The 20,782-nt window shown below is 40.6% G+C and overlaps 1 protein-coding gene across 1 annotated transcript; it reads left to right on the top strand.

The window, feature by feature from the left end:
- Nucleotides 1–12,175: 12,175 nt before the first annotated feature.
- Nucleotides 12,176–20,576, top strand: eif6 (eukaryotic translation initiation factor 6). Its single transcript, XM_083907703.1, has 7 exons — nt 12,176–12,273; nt 13,679–13,827; nt 15,271–15,356; nt 15,450–15,625; nt 17,604–17,780; nt 17,899–18,083; nt 19,430–20,576. Exons 2-7 carry the CDS (start codon nt 13,721–13,723, stop codon nt 19,437–19,439), a joined length of 741 nt encoding a protein of 246 aa, XP_083763829.1. The 5' UTR covers nt 12,176–12,273; nt 13,679–13,720; the 3' UTR covers nt 19,440–20,576.
- The last annotated feature ends 206 nt before the right edge of the window (nt 20,577–20,782 follow it).

Genomic DNA, 20,782 nt, shown 5'->3' with positions numbered 1-20,782 from the left:
GCCAACGTCGGCTTGAGCGGCCAAAGGATGTTTGGCCAGAAACTCGTGCCTAAAACACAAAGTTTACTGACTCGATCTTTTCGAAAGACGCGCAAAAGAACGTGGAGGAGAAAACGTTGAACGTCTTCAGTCGACTGTGACAAAAATCTCCTTCTCAGTGAAAACAAAAGAAGACTTTCCTAAAGCCAGAGACCACGTCCTCCGAGTTTGTCGTCCGGTGACGGCTCGTTTGTGCGAACTTCAAACTGGTGAAAAAAATGTAATAATAAAAAAACAAAAACAAAAAAACTTGAAGTTAAATGTAGGTAGAAAGGCCATAATGAGAAAAAAGAAAAAACCAAGGATCTCTCTGTGGATTCGTTTGTTTTTGGTTGTACGGATTTCACAAAATGTTGCCCTCTCCGGATCGGTGCCGTCGTGTCAGGCGGTCATCCGTTTACCTTTCCATCTACGTTCCGACAACGAGATAGCGCATGGGGGGGCCCGGGTTCAGCCTTAGGGAAAGGGGTCAGGAACTCGGACATCCGGGGGGGAGGGCCTCGGAGTAGAACCGCTGCTCCTCCACGCCGTCCCCGAGGAGCCGTTTCGGGTTTTTCCTCCAAGGTTGAGACCTCTGGGCTGACCCGGAAACACACTGGACGGGTTACATCTAGCGGTCTGGGCTTCTTTTGCCTCCACGATCCATCACAGAGGTCCCGTCTCTCTTTTGTCGCCGCCCACAACGACGACGACGACGATGACGACGACATCCTCTCAAGAGTCAAAACAAACACTTTTTTTAAAAAAGCTTCCGTTGACGTCGACAAAAAAAAAACGCGGCCCAGAACTGTGCGTAGAAGAAGAAGAAGAAGCGAGTCGTCGGCGTATCGCGACAGCGCAGAAGCCTTAACTTGGACATCCAACACAACCGCCACCTCGCGCTGTGTTCACGCCGAGCGCCGACGCGTCCGCGGGATCGTTTTTTTTCACGTCAACGTCTGCGGAGGAGAAGCCGTCGTCCTGTGCCGGACACGACGTGGCCGATCGTCACCGTCGACTTCGGGAGCAGGTCGACGGCTTCTTCCCCGCGAACGATAAAGTGTCGTAACAGCTCCGAGCGTCCGCTCTGAAAAACAATAGTCCGGACGCACGGCGAGTACGTGGCGCCACCCGGAGAATCTCAACGCCGATTGGCCGTTGCGTCATTTACGCCGGAAAATTCCTAGCGCGATTCGTGCGATGGCCGCAATTTTGACACCCGTCTATCGCGCGCATCGCATCCGTGCGTTGACCGCATGTAAACGCGCGTCCGGCGTGAACACAGCACGAGTGAACGTGAAAAAAAAGAAAATCGTAAAAGATTTTTTTACTCCGCCTGCCAACGCCGGTTTCATCGAAATGTCGGGAAAAATGACAACAATTTTGTCGGTCATGAAGGTCACACGGTTAGCATTTTATTCATGAATGTTACACATCACATGTTTTTTATACCTTTTTTTTCTATTTCAGACAACTCGTTATTTATTTCCTATTTATAGAAATTTCAATATAATGTGTTGTGTCATTTCACGTTTGTTGCTACTTTAAAGAGATCGGAAAGATTTCACAAAAGAACGCGAATGAAAACCTTTTGAAAAAAAAAATGTTTTTTTGTTTTTTTTGCTAATAACATATCACGGAGTAAACTTCTGTTTTTGTTTTGTTTTTAAAATGAATAGTTTGCGCGAAGTTTTTAATGAGAATTCGGTAAAGTTCAAAGTTAAATAGTAAAATTTAGCTTTCACATTTTCATTTATTAAATCCCTTTTCTTGAAAGGAAAGTAAAATAAATGTATTAATATTAGGGTCTGGAATCGCCAGAGACGCCACCGGGGACACGATATTATCACGACGTTTACGTCGGGCTGCGATAACATCGCGAAGATTTAAGCTCCAGTGAAAGCGAACGCTTGGCACCATCTAGTGGACGGAAACGTCGATGGGATTTTTTTTTTTTTATGATAATTGAAAAAAATCCTGTTAACATCAGTTAAAAAATTATATGCTGAAAAAAAATCAATACTTAGCGAAATATTCGCGAAATATTGCGATATTTTACTGTTTCGATAATTTCCCTTTTCGTGTTGCAGGAAGCTGTTAAATTGTACGAAAACGATAATAATAATAATAATAATAATAATAATAAGTGCAGCCTCATTACGCTTCCACGTTTATGACCTCTTAGCTTAGCTTAGCTTAGCTTTGTGTAGCTTATTGCATTTAATTCGTTTGAAAATCCACTTTTTGCTCGAAACGATCATAATTTCGACTCCTTTTTCTGTGTATTTTTAGACAAATAAAATACAATACGCTAAGCTAAGCTAAGCTAGCGTATTTTGTTTTGTTACGTCGCCAAAACGTCTTATTTTGTAAGGAACGCTAATCGACTTTTGCTCCCGTTGAGGTTAAAACAACAGTTTAATTTTAAATGTATTGAACAGTGTCAACGATTTAAAACAAAACAAAAAAAAAAAAATGGCTAAAGTGGCTTCCCTTTCACACCGAACGCAATTTGTCGCGCCGCGGGACCATTTTGTGCGTGATGTGGACGCGGTGGACGCGAACAGAAGTCGCGTAAGCATTTCTTTTCACCATCATCAACCAATCAAGCGCTGTTGCTCTCTCTCTGCAGAGGAGAAGCCGTCGTCCTGTGATGGTTTCTCAACACTGAAACTCGCCACGTTGAGTGGTGAAACCACCACAAGACGACGGCTTCTTCTTCTTGCAGACGCTTCCACGAGAGAGAATTCAAATTCACAAACTTTCAAGGATTTCAAGGACCCGTGGGAACCCTGAGGGGTTTAGACATTTATCTAAATATAGCTCTGAAAAAACATCCTTACGAGACGTGGAAAGTCATTGAAAGTGCTTGAGTTTTGTGCAAGAAATAAGCTGTTATTTAGGTAAATGTCTCCCTTGTTTGTTACGTCGCCCCCTACTGGTTCACGCCGTGCATTGCTTCCCGAATGTTCACGGTGAAACTCGCCGCGGTGTGTTGCAACACAAGACGACGGTTTCTCCTCCGCGGACGTTTCCTCAGCCAGAGATAAAATTGTCGTACAGCTGCGAGCGTCCACACACAAAAAAAAAAAAAAAAAAACGTTTCCCAGAGCGTCATCGCGATTTTTCGGAAAAGTTTAAAAATGTGCGACGGTTCGACGCGACGGTCGCGATTTTGTCGCGTCCGTTGTTGCCTTTAGTTTCTAACGTTCTCTTCTCTTAAACGTACACATGTAAACGTATACGATAAATGTAGGTGAATAAAAACATATCAGAGCTAGTCTGGGCAGAGTTTTTTGAAGTTAAACTTTTCTTTATCAGAAATAGCTTTAAAAAGAAATTTAAGGAAAAAAAAAAAAAAAAACGACGACTCACTTCATTTAGTTTTTCTTATAATTAGAAAAATAGACGTTTTTTTGTGTAAAGTTCGGGTTTCTTTCCCTGGGTCTTTTTTAAAATAAAGGGTTGATTATTAAAATTTAAAAAAAATCACATCTTTACGTCGCAAAATGACTTCTTTTTTTTTTAAATAGAAACTTTTTTTTGAAATGTTTTGTATTTTTATTTTTTTTTCATTCTTTGCACACGACGTTGTTGTGTTTTTATGACGACGCTTATACAGAAATATAGGCATGTTTACACTGACTATAGTTTAATTGCTGAACTTTTATTATTTATTAAAACATGATGTTTTATTTATTTAAACAGTTTAATTGTCCCATGTTGATTAAATACCAATAACACATTGTTCTGTTAACAAAGAAATGTCAATAAAAGCAAACATTTCATTGTCTTTGCTGCATTTTTCATTACGTCAGGAAATCAAGGATTTTAGCCGATGATTTTAACATCACAGGAGTTTTTGATCTACTGATGCATCCATCACTAAGTTCAAATGTCTTATTAGTGTCACAAAGTGACCACACGAGGCAGCAGTCGACCAGCAGCGCCTAAAATCACTGGTTTTCTCTATGGGCTTTGGTGTGGGAGAGTGAGTGACTTTGGTGTAGGGAGAGTGAGTGACTTTGGTGAAGGAGAGTGAGTGACTTTGGTGTGAGGAGAGTGAGTGACTTTGGTGTGAGAGAGTGAGTGACTTTGGTGTGGGAGAGTGAGTGACTTTGGTGCAGGGAGAGTGAGTGACTTTGGTGTGAGAGAGTGAGTGACTTTGGTGTGGGAGAGTGAGTGACTTTGGTGTGGGAGAGTGAGTGATTTTGGTCTGAGAGAGTGAGTGACTTTGGTGTGAGGAGAGTGAGTGACTTTGGTGTGAGAGAGTGAGTGACTTTGGTGTGGGAGAGTGAGTGACTTTGGTGAGGGAGAGTGAGTGACTTTGGTGTGGGAGAGTGAGTGACTTTGGTGTGAGAGAGTGAGTGACTGGTGTGGGAGAGTGAGTGACTTTGGTGTGGGAGAGTGAGTGACTTTGGTGTGAGAGAGTGAGTGACTGGTGTGGGAGAGTGAGTGACTTTGGTGTGGGAGAGTGAGTGACTTTGGTGTGGGAGCGTGAGTGACTGGTGTGGGAGAGTGAGTGACTTTGGTGTGGGAGAGTGAGTGACTTTGGTGTGGGAGAGTGAGTGACTTTGGTGTGAGAGAGTGAGTGACTGGTGTGTGAGAGTGAGTGACTTTGGTGTGGGAGAGTGAGTGACTTTGGTGTGGGAGAGTGAGTGACTTTGGTGTGAGAGAGTGAGTGACTGGTGTGGGAGAGTGAGTGACTTTGGTGCAGGGAGAGTGAGTGACTTTGGTGTGAGAGTGTGAGTGACTGGTGTGGGAGAGTGAGTGACTTTGGTGTGGGAGAGTGAGTGACTTTGGTGTGAGAGAGTGAGTGACTGGTGTGGGAGAGTGAGTGACTTTGGTGTGGGAGAGTGAGTGACTTTGGTGTGGGAGAGTGAGTGACTTTGGTGTGAGAGCGTGAGTGACTGGTGTGGGAGAGTGAGTGACTTTGGTGTGGGAGAGTGAGTGACTTTGGTGTGGGAGAGTGAGTGACTTTGGTGTGAGAGCGTGAGTGACTGGTGTGAGAGAGTGAGTGACTGGTGTGGGAGAGTGAGTGACTTTGGTGCAGGGAGAGTGAGTGACTTTGGTGCAGGGAGAGTTGATGTGTCTAATGTGTGTAATTTGATCACATGTATGTGTTAAATAAGAGTTCAGAGAAAAAGGAAGTTTTTAAAACACAAAAAGCTTTTTTATTTTTTTAAGTTCCATCTCTTTTTTTTTGGACTATTTTAACGTTTTCAGAGCAGGAAACCGGATCAGTTCAGTACCAGTTGGTGCAGGAGATCATGAAGCACATGTTGTCAACCTGCCGGTTTCCCATCATGCACTGGGGCAGCTCACCCGTGGTGTCTGTCGAGGAATGGGTTCAGCGTTAATATTATTGCTAATCCTTCTTTGAGCAGATTAACGTGTATAAAAACTCAGCTGTGGCGCATTACATCGGGGCTCTATAGCGCCCCCCATCGTGGATCGTGCCGAACATTAATCAGCAGCAGGGGGCGGAATTAGCCGTTACCACCTGCGATTTTCTTCGGAATTCTAAAGCAGGATCGGTTTTTAACATGGACATTCACAAAGTTTGAGTCGAACATGAAAAGGTCTGAGCTCGGACGACCTTCAGCAGCAGCCGCAGAGACACGAGTGTCCTCGACGTCCTCCGTCTCGTCTCCCGTGTCCTCTGTCGTCTTCTCGCGGCTCTGGTCTCCGCCCATCACTGGACCAGGAAGTCGCACCTGGACAAAGTCGCACAGGTACAGGCGTTCACAAACTGCAGCTTCCACTTTAAATACCAAACTATGACGGCCCTGGACACGACAACGTTTAAGCTACAATATTTAAGGAAATGCTACGAAATTTAAGAAGACGCTACAACGTTTAAGAAAACATTACAACATTCAAGAAAAGGCTACAACGTTTAAGAAAACGCTACAACGTTTAAGAAAATGCTACGTTTAAGAAAACGCTACAACGTTTAAGAAAATGCTACAACATTTAAGAAAACACTACAATATTTAAGAAAACGATACAATATTTAAGAAAACGGCACAATATTTAAGTAAACACTACAACGTTTAAGAAAAGTGTAGCGTTTTCTAAAATGTTGTGGCGTTTTCTTAAATGTTGTCATGTTTTCTTAAATGTTGTGTTTTTTTTCATATGTTAGCATTTTCTTAATTGTAGCGTTTTATTAAATGTTGTAGTGTTTTCGTCATGTTGTAGCGTTTTCATAAATGTTGTGTTTTCTTCTTCATGTTTTAGCGTTTTCTTAAATGTTGTAGTGTTTTCTTAAAAGTTGTCGTGTTTTCTTAAATGTTGTGTTTTTTTCATATTTTAGCATTTTCTTAAATGTAGCGTTTTCTTAAATGTAGTTTTTTCTTAAATGTAGTGTTTTCTTAAATGTTGTAGTGTTTTCTACATGTTGTAGCATTTTCTTAAATGTAGCGTTTTTTTAAATGTAGTGTTTTCTTAAATGTAGCGTTTTCTTAAATGTTGTAGTGTTTTCTTCATGTTGTAGCATTTTCTTAAATGTAGCGTTTTCTTAAATGTTGTAGCATTTTCTTAAATGTAGCGTTTTCTTAAATGTTGTAGTGTTTTCTTCATGTTGTAGCATTTTCTTAAATGTAGCGTTTTCTTAAATGTTGTAGTGTTTTCTTCATGTTGTAGCATTTTCTTAAATGTAGCGTTTTCTTAAATGTAGCGTTTTCTTAAATGTAGCGTTTTCTTAAATGTTGTAGTGTTTTCTTCATGTTGTAGCATTTTCTTAAATGTAGCGTTTTCTTAAATGTAGCGTTTTCTTAAATGTAGTGTTTTCTTAAATGTTGTAGTGTTTTCTACATGTTGTAGCATTTTCTTAAATGTAGCGTTTTTTTAAATGTTGTAGTGTTTTCTTAAATGTAGCGTTTTCTTAAATGTTGTAGTGTTTTCTTCATGTTGTAGCATTTTCTTAAATGTAGCGTTTTCTTAAATGTTGTAGCATTTTCTTAAATGTAGCGTTTTCTTAAATGTTGTAGTGTTTTCTTCATGTTGTAGCATTTTCTTAAATGTAGCGTTTTCTTAAATGTTGTAGTGTTTTCTTCATGTTGTAGCATTTTCTTAAATGTAGCGTTTTCTTAAATGTAGCGTTTTCTTAAATGTAGCGTTTTCTTAAATGTTGTAGTGTTTTCTTCATGTTGTAGCATTTTCTTAAATGTAGCGTTTTCTTAAATGTAGCGTTTTCTTAAATGTAGCGTTTTCTTAAATGTTGTAGTGTTTTCTTAAATGCTGTAATGTTTTAAACAGTCGGTCTGACTTTTGAGATGTTGAGCAGATTTTATTCCGTGAGGATTATTGACTGACTGGAGATTATTGATTTATTTATTTTACAGGAAAATGCACCTCATGAATGAATGAATTCATTCATTCATTCATTCATAAACAGGTGAATTCAGTGCACTCGTGTGTGTTATTTTTAAACACAAGTGCTTCTGATTGTGAGGTTTTTTCTTGTACAGACGAACTGAAGAGCGACACAAGCTTCATTCATGAACTTCAGAGCATCTTCATCAGCATTCAGGACCTCAGCTCAGCTCCTCTCTACAGCTGTGTGTGTGTGTGTGTGTGTGTGTGTGTGTGTGTGTGTGTGTGTGTGTGTGTGTGTGTGTGTGTGTGTGTGTGTGTGTGTGTGTGTGTGTGTGTGTGTTTGTGTGTGTGTGTGTGTGTGTGTGTGTGTGTGTGTGTGTGTGTGTGTGTGTGTGTGTGAGGCCAAATATAGCTCCTCTGTCTCTTTGCGTCACGTATTGTTTTCCTTGTCTCTCGCCGCCGTCGTTCTCGTTGATCGATGACATTTGTTTCACTTTGGAAAAACCACCGCTCACTCTCCCTGCACCAAAGTCCACAGAGAAAATCAGTGATTTTAACATCACAGCACACAGCACAGCACTATAAGGTCTTCTATTTTCAATACCAACCTATGGCGGCCCTGGACGCTACAACGTTTAAGAAAACACTACAACGTTTGAGAAAACGCTACAATATTTAAGAAAATGCTACAATGTTGTGTGTTCTTCTTAAGGTTGTAGCGTTTTCTTAATGTAGCATTTTCTCAATGTTCTAGTGTTTTCTTAAATGTTGTGTTTTCTTCTTAAGGTTGTAGCGTTTTCTTAATGTAGCATTTTCTCAATGTTCTAGTGTTTTCTTAAATGTTGTGTTTTCTTCTTAAGGTTGTAGCGTTTTCTTAATGTAGCGTTTTCTTAAATATTGTGTTTTCTTCTTAATGTTGTAGCGTTTCTTGATGTTGTAGCGTTTTCTTCTTAATGTTGTAGCGTTTTCTTAATGTTGTAGCGTTTTCCTAAATGTTGTGTTGTTTTCTTAATGTAGCGTTTTCTTAATGTTGTAGCGTTTTCTTCTTAACGTTTTAGCGTTTTCCTAAATGTTGTGTTGTTTTCTTAATGTAGTAGCGTTTTCTTCTTAATGTTGTAACATTTTCCTAAATGTTGTAACATTTTCCTAAATGTTGTAGCGTTTTCTTAATGTTGTAGCGTATTCTTAATGTTGTAGCATTTACCTAAATGTTGTGTTGTTTTCTTAATGTAGCGTTTTCTTAATGTTGTAGCATTTTCTTCTTAACGTTTTAGCGTATTCCTAAATGTTGTGTTGTTTTCTTAATGTTGTAGCGTTTTCTTCTTAACGTTGTAGCGTTTTCCTAAATGTTGTGTTGTTTTCTTAATGTTGTAGCGTTTCTTAATGTTGTAGCGTTTTCTTAATGTTGTAGCGTTTTCTTAATGTTGAAGCGTTTTCTTAATGTTGTAGCGTTTCTTAATGTTGTAGCGTTTTCTTAATGTTGTAGCGTTTCTTAATGTTGTAGCGTTTTCTTCTTAACGTTGTAGCGTTTTCCTAAATGTTGTGTTGTTTTCTTAATGTTGTAGCGTTTCTTAATGTTGTAGCGTTTTCTTAATGTTGTAGCGTTTCTTAATGTTGTAGCGTTTTCTTAATGTTGTAGCGTTTTCTTAATGTTGAAGCGTTTTCTTAATGTTGTAGCGTTTCTTAATGTTGTAGCGTTTTCTTAATGTTGTAGCGTTTCTTAATGTTGTAGCGTTTTCTTAATGTTGAAGCGTTTTCTTAATGTTGTAGCGTTTCTTAATGTTGTAGCGTTTTCTTAATGTTGTAGCGTTTCTTAATGTTGTAGCGTTTTCTTAATGTTGAAGCGTTTTCTTAATGTTGTAGCGTTTCTTAATGTTGTAGCGTTTTCTTAATGTTGTAGCTTTTTCTTAATGTTGTAGCGTTTCTTAATGTTGTAGCGTTTTCTTAATGTTGTAGCGTTTTCTTAATGTTGAAGCGTTTTCTTAATGTTGTAGCGTTTTCTTAATGTTGTAGCGTTTTCTTAATGTTGTAGCGTTTCTTAATGATGTAGCGTTTTCTTAATGTTGTAGCGTTTTCTTAATGTTGTAGCGTTTTCTTAATGTTGTAGCGTTTCTTAATGTTGTGTTGTCTTCTGAATGTTGTAGCGTTTTCTCTAAATGTTGTGTTTTCTTCGTCCTGTTGTTGTGTTTGGCACTTCAGGGCCACCGTACGAGACCAACCGGGAACCAAGACGATGTGCAAAACCGTGTCACCCGTTTCTGTTTCCATGGGAAAGAGTCAGCGAGCTACACTTCACAATTTGTCAGGACAACACGAGGATACTGTGAACATTTACTGTAGAACCGTGGACGCAGCAAAAACAACAACAACAATGACACAGTGTGTGTGTGTGTGTGTGTGTTTAGTTGTCGCTGTCACGGAGCAGAATTAATTGTGTCCCACCTAATATCGACCCCTCGTTGCCCGTGAGACGTCTGTCTCTGTCGGCCGTTGGTTCCGGTGAGCACGCGCTGTTTTTTGCCCCTGTTTCCGGGCAGATTTTTTACCGACGACGTGTTGTCAAAGAGGGAGCGCTCCAGAGATCGTATGTGAGGCGCGAGGATGGCTCACTCCGTGCCGACTGTTTGTGTGCATGTGCTTACCTTCACCATGTAATGTAGCAAAGTCTGGAACTCCGGCAAATATAAATATATGTGTGTATATATAAATATATATGTTTGTTAGTGCTGTGCAAAAGGTTGACGCGCGTTAACGCACGACGCGTTGCCATGACGACTGACCGGAAAAAGACACGTCATGGTGTCATGTTTACGTGCCGCGACACCGGAGTCCAGGCTCCGTTTTACAGTTAGCGCCGTTAGCTGCATTAGCTCCTTTTAGCGCCGTTAGCAGCACCTACAGTGGAACTGGAGCGCTCTGTTTATTAAAGGAAAAGAGCAGCGCTAACAAATAACCAGCGTACCTGTGTTACTGCGTATGTGTGCGTCTGTTTGCGTTAACGTTGACGCCGTTAAACACCGTTGACGCATTAACCTTTGACAGCACTAATATATATATATATATATCTCAAGCTAGTCATTGTTAGCAACAGCAGTCAATAATAATAGTTTTTTGCTTAAATGTAAATGTAAAATGCTAAATGTATTAGCTGATGTTAAATCTAAATCGTAAAAATCTAAATGTTAAATTTAATGCTAAATGCATTAGCTGATGTTAAATGCTAAATTGAAATAGTAAATCAAATGTAAAATGGTAAATAAACGATCAAATTTAAAACGCTAAATGCTTTAGCTCATGGTAAATCTAAATAGTACATGAAATATAAAAGGCTAAATGCTAACTCTAAATAGTAAGTTGAATGTAAAATGCTAAATGCGTTAGCTGATGCAAAATGCAAAATAATAAATCAAATGTAAAATGCTAAATGCATTAGCTGATGCTAAATCTAAATAGTACATGAAATATAAAATGCTCAAATGCTAACTCTAAATAGTAAGTTAAATGTAAAATGCTAAAAGCAATAGCAAATGTTCAATTTGGCTCGCCATTTTTACCAATATCAGTCAATGTCAGCTCTGTACGCGGTACTTCTGCGCACGCTAACCTCGTAACAACATGTTTACCTTTAAAGATGAAACGGAATTACGCGCACGACCGATTCACCGTGAAACAAAAGCCACAGACGTGACATTAACGTTGAGAGTCGACCCCCAAGTGTGACTTCATGAGTCTCTGTAACAGACTGTCAAAAAACATCAGAGTGATACCTCCTCACGTGCTAGACACGCTCTTTGTCTACGCCCTCCGCCTTCAGCAGTGACGTCACACAGGCGGCGAGCTAATGGCGGTGTCAACAAACCGAGACGTCACTCGGAAGCGTCGACGTGATTGGCTCGGAGCGTCGACCCCGGCACTGCGCGTGGACAGAGGCGGGGACGAGCGCAGTTGCCATGCAGGTTGTTTTTTTTTTGTTTTTTTTTTACGTGCGCGCACACACACACACACACACACAGGAGCAGGAGTATCAGTAGAACAAAGAGAAAAAGCATTTTAAAGATTTTTATTCTGCAAAATTCAATTTAAAGCAAATTCTTAACCCAGCCCAAATTAAGCAGACTATTTAATTTAAGCCAATCAGTTATAATGTCATATTATTTTATGTCAGAGACAATCCATGTCATTCAGTGTGCATCTGTGCGCTAATTGCTAACATTGTTTAAAGTGACTTGCTTTTTAAGAATTATTTTTAGACGTAAAATATTTAAAAAGTTGCACAAAATCACAATAACTCATTTGACCCACATTGTTCAACCGTAATCTCCATTTAAAAAAAGTACTTAAGATTAAATTACATCATTATATGATGCAAAACAAATGGAGAAAAAAGTATAATACTGTAAAAAAGTACCTGTTATTACTGCTATTATTATGCTATTTTTGTAATGATTGTTCATATTATTAGCATAATTAACTTTGTTGTCGTCGAAGTATTATTTTTAAATTAATGTATTTATTTATTCGTGAATATTAATCATTTATGTGTATATTATATTGTGCTACAGTACATGATCATGTGTGTATGTTATTGCTGTCTAAGTCGGATCTACATCATTTTCTGCCTTTTCTTGTTGGTTTATTTGTTTGTTTTTCGTCACTATTTAATCGGTTCGTACGTCAAAAAATGTCCGGCTCTTTAAAGTGTTCACAAAACCAACAACAACAACATAAACATACTTTGAAACATCAATAAAACGCACTTTAGTTCTTATTTTCCTCTTTCCCCCCCCCCTCCCCTCAGTATTTTTTCTATGACGCAGTGTGCGTCATTACGTCATGACGTCAATCCGGAAGCGGAAAAGAACACGTGTGGTCGAGGAGTGGAGCAGAGAGAACGCCACACACGCTCGTGCAAAGGCCACAAAACTCGTCCCGGTAAATGTTTCCCGTTTTCACTGACGTTTGTTTTAAATGTTTGAAATGAAACTTCACTTCGGGTGAAGTCGGAACTGTTCGTCGCCTCACTCGGTCGCCTCGGGCCGCGGAGCTCGTTCTTCAGCGCGTAAATTAGCCGCGTAGCTAAGTTATTTAATATTTAGCTTGTAATTCAGTCTGACAGCTCACGGTGTAGACGCTCACATCGTTGTTTAGCTCGCGATTTTACCGCGCAGCTCGTTACGTAGCAGATTAGCTTGTTGGTTAGCTTGTTAATTAGCCGGTTAGCTTGTTAGTTAGTCGGTTAGCTTGTTACGGAGCCGGGCATTTCATTCTCGGGATGGGACGATACCGCTGTTTGGTCTCCGATACCGATATTATTCCGATACGGTCATTTTTAGACAAATTATGAAACTGCTGACAAACACATTTGTGCTGAGTCATTTCACAGACGTAACTCTTCAACTGTGTAACACATTGTTCACCCCGAAAAGAGAAATAAACAGCCCTAACATGAATCGGCTAAAAATGTTATTTTAATGGTGTTTCGTAACTGGTTAACTCGTTAAGTAGTCAGACTACTATAGTCCGATTACTTCTGCATGTGTACGCTTAGTCAGACTACTATAGTCCGATTACTCATGCATGTGTACGCTTGGTCAGACTGCCATAGCCCGATTACTACTGTATCTGTACGCATATTCAGACTACTATAGTCCAATTGTATATGCTTATTCAGACTACTATAGTCCGGTTGCATACGCTTGGTCAGACTACTATAGTCCGATTGCATACTCTTAGTCAGACTACTATAGTCTGATTGCATATGCTTGGTCAGACTACTATAGTCCGATTGCATACTCTTAGTCAGACTACTATAGTCTGATTGCATACGCTTGGGCAGACTACTATAGTCCGATCGCATACTCTTAGTCAGACTACTATAGTCTGATTGCATATTCTTAGTCGGACTACAATAGTCTGATTGCATACGCTTAGTCAGGCTACTATAGTCCGATTGCATACGCTTAGTCAGACTACTATAGTCCGATTGCATATGCTTAGTCAGACTACTGTAGTCCGATTGCATACGCTTAGTCAAACTACTATAGTCCGATTGCATACGTTTAGTCACGCTACTATAGTCCGATTGCATACGCTTAGTCAGACTACTATAGTCCGATTGCATACGCTTAGTCAAACTACTATAGTCCGATTGCATACGTTTAGTCAGGCTACTATAGTCCGATTGCATACGCTTAGTCAGACTACTATAGTCTGGTTTACTTGTTATGTAGCCAGTCAGTTGTCACGTAGTTATTAAGCCCCTGAGCTGCGTCCAGCTCATCTGGAGCAGCTGTGCTTTGTTTGTTTGTGTTTTGTTGATGTTTTTGTTTGTTGTCAGTTTGTTTTTCAGTGTTAGCGCTGAAACCTCGTCTCTGTCGTCATGGCCGTCCGAGCATCGTTCGAGAAAAACAACGAGATCGGCTGCTTCGCCAAACTCACCAACACCTACTGTCTGGTGGCGATCGGCGGCTCAGAGAACTTCTACAGGTGAGTGTGAGCGCTGCACCTTCACGGTCGCGCTGTAGTCGCGGCGTTACCTCGGGTCACATGGTCACGTGACATCACTGGAGCTCAGAGAACTTCATTGAACAAGGACGACAGTATTTTGTAAGCCCATGGTTCTCATACATTGGTACATGAGCTCCCTCTGCTGGTACTTTGAGGAAATATAATAAATAGTCACCTCTGTCTCTCTCTCGCTCCATCTTAATCTAATTTAATCCGATTCGAGGACTTTCCAGTACAAATTCCCTCAAATTAAATGGCTGAATGTTCTGCCACAGCCTCTTTGCGAGTCCACTAAATGATCTTAATGTGAATATTTTCTGGTTTTCGTCTCAAATAAATCATTAAAACTGAGTTTGTGGACAAAAACAGGACATTTGAGAACGTCGTCTTTTCCATTATTCAACATGTTGTTGACATTTAATGGACCAAACGTTTACACGAGAAATGAGTCGACAGATTAATCGATTATGCGAATAAATGTTTGTTAAAACTCGACATGCATGTTAAAAGTCTGCTTTTAGTCGGACTAAGACGATGGAGTAAAATCCAGCTCATCTTAGTCTCACTACTATAGTCCAATTGTATACACTTAGTCAGACTACTATAGTCCAAATGTAACGCGCTTAGTCAGACTACTATAGTCCAAATGTATACACTTAGTCAGACTACTATAGTCCAAATGTATACACTTAGTCAGACTACTATAGTCCTATTACTCCTGCATGTGGACACTTAGTCAGACTACTATAGTCCGATTACTCCTGCATGTGGACACTTAGTCAGACTACTATAGTCCAAACGTATACACTTAGTCAGACTACTATAGTCCGATAATATATACGCTTAGTCAGACTACTATAGTCTGATTACTCCTGCTTGTGTACTCTTAGTCAGACTACTATAGTCCGATTATATAGGCTTAGTCAGACTACTATAGTCTGATTATATACGCTTAGTCAGACTACTATAGTCCGATTATATAGGCTTAGTCAGACTACTATAGTCCGATTATATATGCTTAGTCAGACTACTATAGTCCGATTGTACTTAGTCAGACTACTATAGTCTGATTATATACGCTTAGTCAGACTACTATAGTCCGATTGTACTTAGTCAGACTTGGCGTTCTAAAAGGAGACGACGTATACAGACTGCAGCACTGTTGTCAGCTCTGGTTTATGGAGATTATGGAAACTTTGAAATCCTTGAAAGTTTTTGAAAATTTCCCTAAATAGACGTGGGTCATTGAAAGTGCTTGAAATGTGTCAAAGAAAGAAGTTCAGTTGATATTCAGATAAATGTGTGGATGTGCACTTCAGGGTCCCCACAAGTCCTTGGATTTGGATTATTATTATTTTTATTATTATTATTATTATTATCATCATAATGTAACACTGACTGTGTGTGTGTGTGTGTTCGCAGTGTGTTTGAAAGTGAGCTGTCAGAAACCATCCCCGTGGTTCACGCCTCCATCGCAGGCTGTCGCATCATCGGGAGGATGTGCGTGGGTGAGTCTTCACACACACACACACACACACTCTCTGTACGACTCTGTGTGTGTGTGTGTGTGTTTAACTGTGTGACGTTTGTGCGGCGGACAGGAAACCGTCACGGTCTCCTGGTTCCCAACAACACCACGGACCAGGAGCTGCAGCACATGAGGAACAGTCTGCCCGACACGGTGAAGCTGCAGCGAGTGGAGGAGCGACTGTCGGCGCTCGGCAACGTGGTCGCCTGCAACGACTACGTTGCTCTGGTGCATCCTGACCTCGACAGGGTGAGACACACACACACACACGGGGTTCCCACGGGTCCTTGAGGGCCTTGAAAGCTTTTGAAAATGCTGCTTGAGTTTAAGTTAAGTTGATATTCAGATAAACGTGTCCCGCCACCGATGGAGTTGCACTTCAGGGTTCCCACGGGTCCTTGAAAAAATCCTTGAAAGTTTGGGAATTTGACTTTAGGAGACAGAGGAGGTCCTTGAAAGTTTGTGACTTTGAGGAGGTCCTTGAAAGTTTGGGAATATGTATTTCAGGAGACAGAGGAGGTCCTTGAAAGTTTGTGAATGTGTCTTTCAGGAGATGGAGGTGGTCCTTGAAGTTTGTGAATTTGAGGAGGTCCTTGAAAGTTTGACTTTGAGGAGTTCCTTGAAAGTTTGAGACTTTGAGGAGGTCCTTGAAAGTTTGTAAATGTGTCTTTCAGGAGAAGGAGGAGGTCCTTGAAAGTTTGTGAATGTGTCTTTCAGGAGAAGGAGGAGGTCCTTGAAAGTTTGTGAATGTGTATTTCAGGAGATAGAGGTGGTCCTTGAAAATTTGGGAGTTTCAGGAGGTCCTTGAAAGTTTGTGACTTTGAGGAGGTCCTAGAAAGTTTGTGAATGTGTATTTCAGGAGACGGAGGAGGTCCTTGAAAGTTTGTGAATGTGTCTTTCAGGAGACGGAGGAGGTCCTTGAAAGTTTATGAATGTCTTTCAGGAGACGGAGGAGGTCCTTGAAAGTTTGTGAATGTGTCTTTCAGGAGACGGAGGAGGTCCTTGAAAGTTTGTGACTTTGAGGAGGTCCTTGAAAGTTTGTGACTTTGAGGAGGTCCTTGAAAGTTTGTGACTTTGAGGAGGTCCTTGAAGTTTGTGACTCTGAGGAGGTACTTGAAAGTTTGTGAATGTGTCTTACAGGAGAAGGAGGAGGTCCTTGAAAGTTTGTGAATGTGTATTTCAGGAGATAGAGGTGGTCCTTGAAAATTTGGGAGTTTCAGGAGGTCCTTGAAAGTTTGTGAATGTCAGTTTGAGGAGGTCCTTGAAAGTTTGTGACTTTGAGGAGGTCCTTGAAAGTTTGTGACTTTGAGGAGGTCCTTGAAAGTTTGTGACTTTGAGGAGGTCCTAGAAAGTTTGTGAATGTGTATTTCAGGAGACGGAGGAGGTCCTTGAAAGTTTGTGAATGTGTCTTTCAGGAGACGGAGGAGGTCCTTGAAAGTTTATGAATGTCTTTCAGGAGACGGAGGAGGTCCTTGAAAGTTTGTGAATGTGTCTTTCAGGAGACGGAGGAGGTCCTTGAAAGTTTGTGACTTTGAGGAGGTCCTTGAAAGTTTGTGACTTTGAGGAGGTCCTTGAAAGTTTGTGACTTTGAGGAGGTCCTTGAAGTTTGTGACTCTGAGGAGGTACTTGAAAGTTTGTGAATGTGTCTTACAGGAGAAGGAGGAGGTCCTTGAAAGTTTGTGAATGTGTATTTCAGGAGATAGAGGTGGTCCTTGAAAATTTGGGAGTTTCAGGAGGTCCTTGAAAGTTTGTGAATGTCAGTTTGAGGAGGTCCTTGAAAGTTTGTGACTTTGAGGAGGTCCTTGAAAGTTTGTGACTTTGAGGAGGTCCTTGAAGTTTGTGACTCTGAGGAGGTACTTGAAAGTTTGTGAATGTGTCTTACAGGAGAAGGAGGAGGTCCTTGAAAGTTTGTGAATGTGTATTTCAGGAGATAGAGGTGGTCCTTGAAAATTTGGGAGTTTCAGGAGGTCCTTGAAAGTTTGTGAATGTCAGTTTGAGGAGGTCCTTGAAAGTTTGTGACTTTGAGGAGGTCCTTGAAAGTTTGTGACTTTGAGGAGGTCCTTGAAAGTTTGTGAATGTCAGTTTGAGGAGGTCCTTAAAAGTTTGTGAATGTGTCTTACAGGAGACGGAGGAGGTCCTTGAAAGTTTGTGACTTTGAGGAGGTCCTTGAAAGTTTGTGAATGTCAGTTTGAGGAGGTCCTTGAAAGTTTGTGAATGTGTCTTACAGGAGACGGAGGAGGTCCTGGCCGACACCCTGAAGGTGGAGGTGTTCCGTCAGACGATTGCTGAGCAGGTTCTCGTAGGTTCTTACTGTGCCTTCAGTAATCAGGGCGGGTTGGTTCACCCTAAGACGTCCATCGAGGACCAGGACGAACTGTCCTCTCTGCTCCAGGTCCCACTGGTGGTGAGTCTCACGCTAAACTAGCTCAATAATAAATAAATAGCTTAGCATTCGCTAATTAGCACTAAAATACATTGGAGAACGGAGAGTAGAACGTTGTCTGCGCTGACTTCCTGTCCAGGCCGGCACCGTGAACCGGGGCAGTGAGGTGATCGCGGCGGGGATGGTGGTCAACGACTGGTGCGCGTTCTGCGGTTTGGACACGACCAGCACGGAGCTGTCGGTGATCGAGAGCGTCCTCAGACTGAGCGACGCCGCGACGCCGTCAGCCATCGCGTCCAACATGAGGGACTCGCTCATCGACAGGTTCGTTCAGTCACACGGTCGTCCACACGTTCATTCATTCACATCCACACGTTCATTCATTCACATCCGCACGTTCATTCGTTCACATCCACACGTTCATTCATTCACATCCACACGTTCATTCATTCACATCCACACGTTCATTCACACCTTCGTCCACGCGTTCATCCACAAATTATTTCATTCACACGTTCGTTCAGTCACACATTCATTCACATCCACACATTCATTCATTCACATTCATTCATCCACATCCACATGCTCATTCACACCTTCGTCCACGCGTTCATCCACAAATTCATTCATCTACACGTTTATTCATTCACACGTTCGTTCAGTCACACGTTCATTCATTCACATCCACACGTTCATTCATTCACATCCACACGTTCATTCACACCTTCGTCCACGCGTTCATCCACAAATTATTTCATTCACACGTTCGTTCAGTCACACATTCATTCACATCCACACATTCATTCATTCACATCCACACATTCATTCATTCACATTCATTCATCCACATCCACATGCTCATTCACACCTTCGTCCACGCGTTCATCCACAAATTCATTCATCCACACGTTTATTCATTCACACGTTCGTTCAGTCACACGTTCATTCATTCACATCCGCACATTCATTCATCCACATTCATTCATTCACATCCACACATTCATTCATCCACATTCATTCATCCACATCCACACATTCATTCATCCACATTCATTCATCCACATCCACACTTTCGTTCATTCACTCTCTTGTCCACATGTTCATCCACAAATTAATTCATTCACATCCACGTTTGTTCAGTCACACGTTCATCCACACGTCCATTCACACGATCATTCATCCACATGCTCATTCACACTTTCGTCCACAAATTCATTCATTCATTCATTCACATCCACATGTTCGTTCAGTCACACGTTCGTACATCCACACGTTCGTTCACGCATTCGTTCAGTCACACGTTCATCCACACGATCATTCAATCACACGTTCGTTCAGTCACACGTTCATTCACACTTTCGTCCACGCGTTCATCCTCATCCACACGTTCATTCATTAATTCACATCCACAAATTCATTCATTCACACATTCATCCACATCCACACGGCCGTTCACACATTCATTTAGTCCACACGTTCATTCACACATTCAGCCACATCCACACGTTCATTCACACATTCATCCACATCCACACGTTCATCCACAAATTCATTCATTCACATGTTCATTCATTCACACTTTTTGATTTCAGAATTCAGACTTTTCTTTGTTTTTTTTTAAATGTTTATTTAAATATTATAAATGATTAAAAGTCTCCTCTTTTCTTCAGTATGGCGTAAAGGAGGAAGTTTCTCATCGCTCCGCCTCCATCACAGAAGCTCCGCCTCCATCACAGAAGCTCCGCCTCCAACCTGCAGCTGTGTGACCAGTTCTCTCACACACACACACACGGTTTCATCATTTCTTCAGATCAGAAATAAAAATGAGTCGTGAAACAAAACGACGACGACGATGAAACTACATTTTTAACCTCAAAGTTAGAAATAATTAAAACAAAAAAATTTAAAATAAGAAAAAATGTGTGGTGAAAACATGGAAAAGTTCCGCTCCTAAGTGTTTGTTTAGCTAACTTTACGCTGCCTTGACAGGAACAAGTCCACAGTGGGGCGACAGTGCCCCCTGCTGGCTCGGTGCCTTTGTCACGTCTGTGTTTTTTGTTTGTTTTTTTGCTTCAGTGGAAGGAATTATGTCGAGGAAAATGTAAGAATAAGGACTTTAGTGAAGGAGGGAACTCTTATTCCGACACACAACGACACACAAAAAGCTTGTGTGTGTGTGTGAGAGAGTCACGACCTGAACATCATGTTTTTTGTAAAATAAAATCAATCGCTATCTTTTATACGTTTGTTTTTCTTTTATGGAAAAATCTGCAAGGAAACCGCGACGAAAGCCTAATCCAGGAATAAATTCAGTTAATCTGGTCCTTGAAATCCTTGAAAGTGTGTGAACATCACCTATATAGACGTGGGTCCTTGAAATCATCCTTGAAAGTTTGTACATTTGAAGAAAAAAAAAACAATTCTAAATAGACGTGGGTCCTTGAAATTCTGTGAATCAAAAAAATACAAGCCCTTGAAAGTTTTTCTTATGGGTCCTTGAAATCCTTGAAAGTTTGTTAATTTGAAGAAAAAAAAAAATCCAAAAAAGAAATAATTTTCAAGGCCCTTGAAAGTTTTTGAATCATAACCCGAATAGACATGGGTCATTGAAATCCTTGAAATTTTGTGAATCAAAGAAATAAAAGCCCTTGAAAGTTTTCCTCATGGGTCCTTGAAATCCTTGAAAGTTTGTAAATTTGAAGGAAATTTTTTTTTTTTCAAGGCCCTTGAAATTTTTTGAATCATGACCTAAATAGACATGGGTCCTTGAAATCCTTGAAATTCTGTGAATCAAAGAAATAAAAGCCCTTGACAGTTTTCCTCATGGGTCCTGGAAATCATTGAAAGTGTGAATTGAGAAAAAAAAAGTTTCAAGGCCCTTTGAAATTTTTGAATCATGACCTAAATAGACATGGGTCATTGAAATTCTGTGAATCAAAAAATTCCTTGAAAGTCTTCCTCATGGGTCCTTCAATAATTGAAAGAGTTAATTTTGGAGAAAGAAAAAAAAACAAAAACTTTCA

Source organism: Microchirus variegatus (genome assembly GCF_963457635.1).
Source record: "Microchirus variegatus genome assembly, chromosome: 21".
In the NCBI taxonomy this organism is placed as follows: Eukaryota; Metazoa; Chordata; class Actinopteri; order Pleuronectiformes; family Soleidae; genus Microchirus; species Microchirus variegatus.
The sequence above is the reverse complement of the archived record's forward strand: the minus strand, read 5'-3'. Positions and strand labels throughout refer to the sequence as shown.

Excerpts from the sequence above, each read along its gene's own strand:
- eif6 (XM_083907703.1), top strand. The coding sequence starts at position 13,721 with ATGGCCGTCCGAGCATCGTTCGAGAAAAACAACGAGATCGGCTGCTTC. Across the intron at positions 15,626-17,603 it reads TGCATCCTGACCTCGACAGG|GAGACGGAGGAGGTCCTGGC; the intron begins GTGAGACACACA and ends TGTGTCTTACAG. Across the intron at positions 17,781-17,898 it reads TGCTCCAGGTCCCACTGGTG|GCCGGCACCGTGAACCGGGG; the intron begins GTGAGTCTCACG and ends CTTCCTGTCCAG.